We start from the raw sequence: 11,449 nt of genomic DNA on the forward strand, positions 1-11,449 counted from the left end.
TGTGTCCTATATTTCCCCAGCTCTACATTAAACCTCTCCCCTCTCTCTCTCTCGTGTGTCTATCTGCCCTCTAGGAATCACCACCAAGGTCATCAGTCATCTCTACGCGGTCTTCCAGAAGGCCAGACCTCCTCGCCAACATGAAAGGGTTGGGTACCAGCCGTAACAGACACTTCAACGACTCCTGTGAACCGCCCTCGGGCCATCCGGAGGCACTCTACTCTCAGAAGACCAGCACTCTGCCGCGCAGCCCTTACCTGCTGAGCCCGACAATGGACCACTACGGCACCATGGACCCCCACCTCTATCCTTCCGCCAATCCAGGCTCCCTCCCACCGGACTGCATGCTGCCACTCAACAACCAGATGTCCAACAGCAGCACCTTCCCTAGGATTCACTACAACTCCTACGACCAGTCTGACTTCTCCCCACCCGGAGACAGCATCGGGGGGATAAGTACAGGGACCATGGGCACGTCCATGTCCATGGGCCCAGGCATGGGAACGGGCATGGGCATGGGCATGGCAGGGCTAAGTGGACGAACACCTATGATCACCAGTGGCTCAGCAACTATATCACATCACATGACCAAGAACCAGGCACCGACCAGTCTGTTAGAGTTTGACAAGCAGCTACCCGGAGGCCATGACGGATTCAGCACGCTGCAGTTCCATCGAGCGTCTGCCGTTGCTGCGGGGAAGCAGCACGCGGACAGTCCTGGTCGGATCCGCTACATGCTGCATTCAGTGCAGAAACTCTTTGCAAAGTCCCAATCGCTGGAAAGCCAAAACATGAAAGGCAATTTCAACGGGCGCTCCACCGGCAGTGGTGGCGGCTCGTCCGGCACTGAGGATGGAGGGAAGCAGAATCGCAGATCCAAAAGTAAAGATCGGGGTACAAAGTCAGAGGCGACCGCCAAGCGGCGACCGCGCTCCAACATGTCGGGCTATTGGAGCTCAGACGATTTGGACAGCAGCGATTTGAGCAGCTACCATAACACCATGGCCATGATGACTCTGGGGCGTCCGACTGGCCATGACAGTCAGGGGGCGCAGACCCGATACATCCAAAGCGGCTACAACACTATCAGCTCCTCCAAAAGCAGTAATGACATGAAGTATCAGGCACATACTGGGCCTGGTGGTGGTGGAGGAGGCCATGGGCCAGTTGGGGCAGGAAGAACACTGACAAATGACAATGACTATATGAAAGGAGGCTCCTGGTCCACACTGACAATGGGCCAGCCGAGACATGTGATCCAGAAGGGCTCAGCTACTCTGGACCGGTCTATGCTCAAGTCCAAATCCTGCCAACCTGAACTAACTTGCAACTACCTGCAGGTTGGACGAAGGGTGAGTAGGCATGGGAGTATTTTAACTGTCCAGAGCTATATTACAGTGATAGGACTGATATTGATTGTTGAACAAATCTAAAGACTAATTCTATCCTGCAGGGCGATTGGAGTAGCACATTAGGCCGTAGCGGAGGTGCCAACGAGATCCCATGTCGGCGGATGCGCAGCGGTAGCTACGTGAAGGCCATGGGGGACATGGAAGACAGCGATGACTCGGATGGGAGCCCCAAACCCTCGCCAAAATCTGCCGCTCGGCGCCAGAGCTACCTCAGGGCTACGCAGCAATCTCTGAGCGACCAGCTACCCCCACGCAAGTAAGACGACAGACTGAGACACAGAGCTGGGCCGGATTCTTCAGTATGTAAATAATACTCAACAGCAAGGAAGGCAACCTCGAGTTAAAGACACAATCTGTGACCCAATCTAGCACCAGGATCCAAATTCAAAACACCAGATTGCAACCTGCAATCAAAAAGGTTTTTTATAGAATAAACATACAAGAGTTAGATGTAATAAATAGTCTGGCAGTAAGAAAAACAGACTTTTAACAATCAGTTAAGATGCTAGAAGTAAATGCTAATTGTTTGATGTATAACCTCGGTTTGAGATGTAATGCACTAACATCATTTTGGGATTATCTGAATACGCCCAAACATTCCTAAGAACACAGCTATAAATAACGATTAGCACACCTTCCCAACAATCACAAGCAAATGCATAAGCCATTTTGGACCTTTAGGAAGGAAACTAGCTCGCCCAGCGTCACCATGTCAGTAGGCAGGAAAAGCAAACACACACACTCCACGCTGCGCCGACTCAAGCATAGAATTAAGTGGTGTCAGACTCCCTGTTGTCCACCACATGCCAGCCTACCAAGTAGCTGAGCTGTGATTTACCTTCCTACTGGTGGACCCGCAAAGAACCAGTCGAGCTAAGACGACAACGAAAACATTGGTGCAGTTTACATAATGTGGCTTTTGTTTCCACTGAACCGGTGAATCTCCACCAATCAGCCTCGTCCCTCACGCCTCGCTCGTCTTTAAATGACATGCTTTCTGAAGCAAACACACATTGCACAATGTGTGACGCAGTGCGACAAAGCTGAGTTCACTGAAGCATTTTTTTATGAAATGGGAGAAAAAGCATTTGCATTCTTTCCTTTGCAGCCAAGGTGATGTTGAGCATATTTTAAGCGAGACAGAACTGTCGTGTTTTGTAATGTCAAGGAGCAGTAACTTGAAATAATTGTCCACAGGGGAATTGCTAAAAATGTTTAGGGATTGCGTATCAAGATAAGATATTTATTTATTTATTTAATTGAGAGCATGGAATTGAGGTATGCTTTAAATGTTCATCTTTCGGGATTCACCAAGGTAACTCCAGGGATTCAAAACTTCTAAACAATTTCTTTGTGGCAATGCCTTCTATGAACACCTCAGCTCTAGTATTTGGAAATATCCCATGCTGCACTACATGCAAACACTTTTAACAGTTTGCACCTGGTTTGATCAGGGGAATGTGGATGCAGGAATTCAATCATCCGAAACAAGACGTCATCATGCTGCGAAAGCCACAGCCCTACATGGCGTGCTCACACTTAAAAGCTATCGTGTCCGTTTAAAGTCTATGTTAAGAAAGCACAGGATTTATTCCTCCCTTAAGCCTGCCTGAATGACTAACCCTACTCCCCCTGCCGGTTCCCCGACCAACCCCGCTCTCTTTCGCTCTGCTCCACTCTGATTGGCTTGAGCAACAGAACCCTGGATTACACCTTGTTGCAGGGGGAGCTGGATGCCCTGTGGTCTCCGCTCCACAGTGTGTCCTCTCTGCAACAGCTGGGCAGGTCAATGAGCAGGTCAGTGGTAGGTCCGTAAGCCCCGTCTCAGGAGCGTGGTGCAAAACGCTTCTGTCTCATCGGATCATTTTCAAACAGTGACGTTGCACTGCCGCCCCCCCCCCCCCTCCCTCAGATGCCTGTAAAGTCCGTGGCAACTCTGAATGCCATTTCATGGCCTGCTGCTAACAACTGCCAACCTCTCTTGAGTTGTAAATACCATCTGCCCGGTGCTTTCAGCAGGACGAGTGGGACGCCGTTCTAATGGGGGAATGAAGGGGACATCAGACTCCACACACCATGGCCTACTGTTGCTATCACTGTGTGCCAACAAGGAATATGTCAAAATGTCCCTTTACTGTAGCAGTTTGAACATAAACCTGTTCTTTGTCTTTGGCACCATGATGGCACAGAGGCCTGTATACATGCGTCACCTGACATCAGTGGCTTTGCATGCCCAGATGCTTCATTGACTGATGACAAAATGAGATAACATTTTAAAAGGTTGGAAGGGTTTGGATTCACAGCGACTTATGAATGAAAGAGGAAATGAAAGGGGGTAACTTGAATGACAACCTAATCCTCCTTTTATCCCTCTTTCGATGTTTGGTTTTGCTGATCATTCATTTTGTCCCGTAATCCATGTTTCCCTTCTGCCGCGCTGTCATCCTATGTTGACATCAACTGTCCCTGAATGCGTTGTCATGCACTCATGACATTGCGCTTCATTTTTCACCTTATACTTTCTATTCCTAACACATCTCCTCTATCTTGTTTTTCCTCTCACCTGATCCCTCTTCCTAGCTGTCTTCCATCTCTCAGAGAGCTCTCCAATAATCGCAGCCTGGACAACCTGGACTGCATCGGGGGTACCGTCTCATCTTCGCCACAGTGGGATGACGATGACTTCAGTCAGGCCTGCAGCACCTTGGGCAGACGTAGCTGCTTGGGACAGGTAAATGCTTGCTAACCTGGACACAACCTATCACATGTGTGCTGTCAGAGGCTAAATACTAAACATGTGTCCTTCTGTCTATACTGTCCCTCTTTCTCTCATTATTTCAGCTGATGTGTTTTAAATGAGTTAAGAATAGATTTGTCTTGGCTTCAAGCAAAGTCTCCATTTAATCAACAGTCTGTTTCAAAGACCCTTTTGTCCGCCTCGAGGTACTGACACTCATTAATGTGGTATAATGTGCATTTTCACAGATACAGCTTGAATGACAGTGTTAATAGGGCCTTCCTCCGGACACAGAATCCCTGTTTCCCAAATGTGTCTCATACTAAATGAATAGCATCGGTAGCTTTAAGTCTAATAGGCTATTAGCCTCCCACTGACATGGTCACTAAGACAATGAACAACTGCGAGGAGTGGCTTTGAACTAGTCAAATATGGCAATGCGGGTTATAAGCACATTTCTAACTCCTACTGGGACTCTTTCTGTCAGTCAACGCAATATAAAACCCATCTGCGGGGCTGGTTCTTACTCTTCAAAAGAAGTAGGAGAAGGAGCATGGATTTCTCTTTCAAAAAACTTTTCAAAGTGATGTCTCTTCCCTTGACATTTCTTTTGTGTTCTGTAACTTGACAGATCTTACATAGCTGGCCATGTAAGAAATGTCAAAGAAAAAGAAAAATGCTCTTGATGTGAAAGCTCACCGAGAAACCCAGCAGGAGGAAGAATAACGGAGTCGACGATCACTGTGCTCGGCACTACCTGCCGCCATTTGTGCCTCCTTCTGCCTTGTTGCCGCACCGCTTTGTTTCATTTGATCCCATCAGGTGCGTGTCACAAACGGGGAATGCCCTTTACAGAAACAGAGTCAGCTGGGCAGTAAGTGGTCACCTCCAGGGCTGCGATCAAAACGACCCCACTGACGCACTACTCGTCTCCCTGCCACACTCCCCGCCACCGCCTTTGCTGATCGTGTCCTCTGCCTCCTCCAGCTACGGGACCTGGACATGAGTCATCACTATGAGGACCGCAGCTCTGACTCCACATTCAGAGATTCCCGTTCGCACTCTCAGGACAACCCAGAGCCTCTAGACTTGCCCATGCCGACGTGCTTCCGATCCCGCAGCCACAGCTACCTGAGGGCCATCCAGGCCGGCTGTTCCCAAGATGACGACACGGCGTCCATGGACTCGGGCTGCTCGGCTCCTCATATTGACGCCTCGGTTCGCAGCTACAACACCAGCACTGGTAAGCCACTGTCGGGAAAACAAATGATTTATTCAGTGCAAATTTATTTATTCAGTTTGATAAACCATATGAGGGGTGTTCTTTGAGTTCTGATTCTTTATTAAACTGGCAATATGTATAGTACACATCTGTTTTGGTTATACATTTGGTTCAAGCTTTAATGATGTTTGCAATATGGGCCGAATTCTTGGTTTCATTTTTATTTCCTGTAACATTACTTTGACTGCTCTTCATAGCCTTGATCCTGAGTGGGACACTAGTCCTCTAACAGGCACCAACCAGCATAGCTCAAATGCAGCCTCTTTTGCCCATGCTAGACGACCTTTCTACACAGTGGAAGACATGGAAAGAGCAGTTTGGCTCTTACCTGATAGCCACTGGCTTGGACAAAGCCCCAAAGGAGAAACAACTTGCAATTTTTCTTCAGCGTTTTGGGACAGACAGACAACGCATCCTACCCCCACACACAGGTAACAAATTTAAACCAGCTCATTAGCCCTCTTTTTTTTCCAGAAATTCTCCACTTCAAGGACTACACAAGAAAAGAAAGAAACCATTAAAACTTTCAAGATAAACTTCAAAAAGAGACACTGTTGGCCAGTGGAGTTTTGGTCCGTCATTGAAATTGATTACAGGACACCGCAGTACAGGAAAGCACGATGGATTTAGATTTTTACTTTGATTTTTAATTTTCTACTGCAAAGAGTTTCTAAAGTGCCTGATGACACACATTAGACCGCAACGCGTTGTGCTGGAAGTTGACGTCTGCCTGCTCCCCGTGTTACCATGGAGTCTCCACCGTGTGGCGCTGCTCCCCAGAGTCAAACAGCTTGTAGAGCATTAGCTGCCTTCGTGAAAGTAGAACGTTTCACTTTCCATTCGGATGATGTCGAGGATCTGCGCGATTTTCCGAAATTTCGTTTTGTGTGTAGCAATACACATTTAGGTAAACTTTTTTTGACGTTATTCGAAAAAACATTATAGGAAAATAATATGCCAATAGTATTTTCCCCACTATTTATTCAAATGGAAGATCAGGATCATTATGTCTTGCTCTGAATTGAAAATAGATTTGACCAAGGAAGTAATAACATAGACCGTTGATGGTTCTTAGTGGTTTTATCACGAGCGTATAACTTTATTTGTAACATGGAGTAAAACCCCGTTGTTATTCTCTACACTTTTCGCTGTAATAATTCGGCGAAGCTGGAGTTTCCCAGGCGCCCGTGAAGGCGTCAGCAGGCGCGCCTCCCCGGGCTTAAGTGACACAAACAAAAGGCACGAGCCGCTGACAGAGGCGCTGGATGTCACCTCCGGTTACACTTGTGAATAATTAGTCTTCACTCAAGACGCCGGTGTGCTGATAGATTTGATTCTTCTGCCTGGCAGCAGGGTAAGTATTCGCACTGTTATTGTCACTGTCGGCTACTTTACTCGCTTCAACAACTCTACGCGGTCGGCATCCGAAAGTAAAAACTAATGCACAATTGCACGAGTAAAAGTTTTTACAAAAGGGGGTTCATTTACCTCGTCACACAAAGTTATGTAAAACGCGGCTTTAAGGAGATTTACAATCGATTTTGACGCCAGCCTTCTAAGTCACCGATAGTTTCAATGTTTGTATATTGATAACATCAGTAAAATATGAATTACTGCACTACTTTGCATTTGGAGTAATGTGTCTTTTTTTTTAATTCAACAACTATTGGGTCAATGAGGAGCCCAGCACATTGTGACCAATAATCAAAGCAAAAACTGTGTGCAGAATATCAGGGAAATCCTCTGTATCCGAAAAATATCTGCTGGCATGTGTGTGTCCCCCACGGCTGCTTTCGTGATCTCTCGCTGCATGACGCCACTCTTTACTGTGTTCATTATTCAAGATGCCTGATCATGTGTTCAGAACAAAATGCTGATGTTGCAGACGTCAGAAAGGCACGTGCACCCGGGGCTGTGACGCTGCCCCGTGGGAGTCAGATAAGTGGGGTGCTGTTACACTGTTTGGTGTTGTGTTTGCAGTGGTTCGGGTGGCTCTGCAGTTACTGACGCCTCATAAAAAGACTGTTCTTTTAGGCTGCTGAAATGGAGAATTGGTTTACACAGAGGGTGGGTGGGGGGGATTATTTGGGGACTGCCCCATTTTTGGTCCCTCGTGGCGTATTGCGACACGGATTAAATCCCAATTTGAGGTCACACTTAAAATAAAGTGTGTAGGGATTTGGGGCTGCGTTGTTGTTGACCATTTAATGTGATGACTTATTGGAATAATGGCTGTGCCTGCAGAGCAGACCGAGTAGTTTGGGGCAAGGTTATCGAAGTCTTGTGACTGTTAATTGATTAAACAATGCAGATGGGTCAACTGGCAGGCAGCAGGCGACTTGGCAAGCGATACTAAACTGTTAAATAGAGCATCACAATCCACCCTTTGTCTTTGATTGTACCCGCTTCTTCAACCAACTACAAAACGGCACAACCTAAACCACCTAGACCAATCGGCTTAAGCTGATCGTTGTTGCTGTTGAATAGTTCAAAGGCCTTTTAAAATGGTAGTAAGCATGTAAAGTGCTATTAACCGAGAGATCACTGGGAGGGCTCATTGAGAGTGGACTTTTTTAATTTATTTTTTATATATATATATATATATATATATAAAATTGTGCAAGTATTAAGCCAACAAATAATCTGTCTGTATGGTATTGTGCACCGGGGGCTTTTCAACTGCTTCAATTGTTTTCCCGGCCTAAATAAATCACATCTGGAACCAAGACTCGCCGCGGACATCACAACCGCTGTCCCAAATGGCATGAGAACAAACCCAAGTGCTCAGGGCCCACTCAGGACCCCACTCCACCATATTGGCACAAAGCCTCCTCTGGTTCGTGTTAGATTCCTTTCTGGAGAGCAATCATTAGTTCCACAGGGTAGCTGTTGCAGACCCATTTAGCACATTTAAGAAGATCAAGTCTTTGGCTTCAAGTCCATTTCTGAAGCTCTTTCACTGTGGTACTTGCTGCTGTGAGTTGAGGTGAGGGAGAAGCTTTGTCTACACTGGTTCTATTCCCAGTAACTGGTGCACATTAAATGGGTTTTATGCTTTCACAGCTGTGGATGTTGGACTCCACTAGATGACGTTTTCTACACTTTAATGTCTTCAAGTTCTGTTTCTAAAACCTCCATTTTTAGTTTTGGCTATTATCCAATTACTAATTACGCACCAGTTTCCCACCTGAGTTCTGGGATGTGGCCTTACAGTCAAAGTACACAATGCTCAGTGGACAATGTGGTAAAACTCATTGTTTGGAACCAGTCTGATCCATTTGTGCGTTTTCTTTCCTGTGCATGCTATCGTTAAAATGTGTCTAGTGCCCATGTATAATGTATAATAATAATAATAATGTATATTATTTATGGCAATTCTACTGCTTGTGTTTTTCATGTTCTCCATTAAATTGTGTTAAACACAGAGAACAGCTGAGGATGATCAGCTGTTTGTTTTAGTCTAGTTGTGTTAAGTCAGACAGTATTGGAGAATTTTAACACAATGAGAAAACGACTGTATATGATGACAATGCTGTTTCCAAAATAAAGTCTATAATCTGGCATTTTTCTACTGCAGTTTCTTTTTACCAATTGGCCGACTTATTCCACGTTTGTCATTAGCTTAAATCTGCTCATAATATTTGCCCGGCTCATTTATTGTGTGCAGCTCTACTACTTTATCTGTGGTCTAATCTCAGCTGTCAGTTATGATTTTAGGGCTTGTTTTGGTGGGCTAAGCAGATTCTGTGGCATTAAGATTTAAGGGGGGGGGGATTCTGTTCAGAATGACGAAAGCATGGCGTGACACCTGGAGAACTGCACGGCCTCTTAACACACACACACACACACAGTTGGTGACGATGATATTCCTGAAGACTGGGATGCAGGTGCGGAGCTGGTACCGCAACAATGCTGTTCAACGTCCATCAGTTAGAAACATGGCTGGTGAGGCTTCCGTTCAGCTATGGTGGATGCTCCACAGCAGGTCTGCTAAAATGTCTTCGTACAGCTGCTTTTCCGCCTCGCAACTATCCAGGAGTAGGCGAGCTCTGTTCTGAAGTGATGACAGCTCTGGAGATTAGTAAGATGCCGTGTTTGACTCTTTGCTGGATGTCAGGGAAAGCATACGAGACTTTGAGACTGGGTTAAGCATTTCTCTCTTTAAACCGTGGAGCTGAAACTGCGTTCCAACAATCAAATCCTCACAATGAAAGTGAATGACGTCCTTATTGTCAGGTTATTATTTGCAGTATTTTTTTGTGCATCAGATCCATTTGCTGCTCAGTATTTCAGCTCGGGCCGGCGTTTATCGAAGCTCCATCCCGGAATAAGCCAGGTGCACAATGTATGACTTCAGGTGTGTTCGTGGTAAGAGAAGCATTGAAAAGCTCAGACTGATGTTTCCGTTTTAAACAAGCTGCATCGTCAAAGGGTGTGGTTGGGGAGTTTTTTACGTCCCTTTATCCTCCTCGCCATCCTCCCTAGTGTGGAAGCCACAGAATAATACATGAAACGAGACTCGAGGTTTCGGCGTTCCAGGGTACCTTCATGTACCAGTATGTAGCGTGAGGAGATTTCTGTGGTCTCCCGGTTGCAGGCATCAGAGACTTTTTGCATTTTCACCAAGGCAACAGGAGAGTCGTGATGACGACCGACTGGGTTGGATTTCACCGAGTGAGTCATCGTGGCAAAATGTGGCCCTTGAGACGCCTCCGGAAACCAGCACGCAGCTGGTTCTGAGGGCTTTGCCGGGTGTTTATATTTGTCTTTCTGGGGGAATGTTTTCTCAGGGGCACAGTGTCACCACTTTGTAAGATTCAGTCCCGAGAAGTTCAAACGGAGGTCGAATTCAAAGATGGTTGTGGCCCGAGTAAGGGCCCCAGAAGGTGAGGGGTTTGATCTAGGGCTGCAACAACGAATCGATGAAATCGATTAAAAGCGTTGGCAACGAATTTCATTATCGATTCGTTGTGTCGCGCGGTTTTCTTTGCAGCGCCAGTCTCATCTTTTTCGGTTCTAATCGCCGCGCTCGACTTCAAGGTGTAACCTTTATTATTGTTCGGTCTGAAACGGCGCGCCCAGTGACGGATGGTGCAGCAATATTGTTGTCCGGGTGGAAATCAGGAGAAATGTCGGTCCGGGATATTTTCGGGAGGGGCTTTGAAATTCGGGAGGGTTGACATGTCTGATTGTAAGATATGCAAAAGCGACATGGCCTGGCACGGGAGCACCACGGCGATGATTCATGATTTTGTGCCTAATATATTTAATTTGGCGGCTGTAAAGTATACATCATGCGATGTGTGTGTTTTTTTGTGTTAGTCCATTTTATTTGCTTACTTAGGGATGTTCAAGGAGCAATCTGTTAGTGCAAAACATATTTAGAAAGTGCACAGTCAGTTCTATTTTTCAATAAAGGGTTGGAAATTAATGTTTTTACATTTTTTATTTTTTTATCCGATTCATCGATTAATCGACAGATGAATCGATTATTAAAATAATCGTTAGTTGCAGCGCTAGTTTGATCCCATCGCAAGGATGTCTTTTACTTATGCTTTTATTTTTAAAATTATCTAAATGAATGAATGAACTTGATCTCTTCTGATTCACTATCGATTCACACGGTTGAATCCTGTTCACCGGTCACATGCTTCAGGCTCGTATTCTTCAGACTGTAAGGGAACGTACCATTGACTCATCATGGACAATTCATTGTCTGATGCATGAGATGAGGCCAGGTGTTACTCTACTGGTGGTAGAATAATGTGGTTGGCGGGGGAGGGGACAGAGTAATGAAGGGAAATGTTCTGCGAAAATCTCCTTTTACCATTGAGTCCTGTGGATTCCGTTCGTTTAGCCCACATACCCTCCGTAAGGAGCTTGGCTTGAGATTTTTTATGGGCTACTGTTTTACCATGAAACCAGGCGTTGTAAAATAATCCAACACCACCAGTTTAGGATTTACTTGCTTCTGGTGTGCGCCTCTCCAACTCTGCTGGTATTCCTGTTGATGCTGTC

The 11,449-nt window shown here is 46.0% G+C and overlaps 1 protein-coding gene across 6 annotated transcripts in view; it reads left to right on the plus strand.

Moving 5' to 3' along the window:
- Positions 1 to 11,449, plus strand: part of dlgap4b (discs, large (Drosophila) homolog-associated protein 4b) — an 84,167-nt gene that overhangs the window by 62,039 nt on the left and 10,679 nt on the right. For 3 of the 6 annotated variants that reach the window (XM_037490333.2, XM_037490339.2, XM_037490337.2), the window contains 6 exons: positions 75 to 1,352; positions 1,454 to 1,668; positions 3,111 to 3,209; positions 3,993 to 4,143; positions 5,137 to 5,392; positions 5,710 to 5,862. In XM_037490333.2, coding sequence (XP_037346230.2) covers positions 141 to 1,352; positions 1,454 to 1,668; positions 3,111 to 3,209; positions 3,993 to 4,143; positions 5,137 to 5,392; positions 5,710 to 5,862 — 2,086 coding nt within the window. In that variant the 5' untranslated portion in view covers positions 75 to 140. The remainder of the gene's footprint in view (positions 1 to 74; positions 1,353 to 1,453; positions 1,669 to 3,110; positions 3,210 to 3,992; positions 4,144 to 5,136; positions 5,393 to 5,709; positions 5,863 to 11,449) is intronic. The other 3 variants (XM_037490336.2, XM_037490335.2, XM_037490338.2) reach the window with 3 other exon arrangements.

This window comes from Pungitius pungitius, chromosome 8 (genome assembly GCF_949316345.1).
Source record: "Pungitius pungitius chromosome 8, fPunPun2.1, whole genome shotgun sequence".
NCBI lineage: Eukaryota > Metazoa > Chordata > Actinopteri > Perciformes > Gasterosteidae > Pungitius > Pungitius pungitius.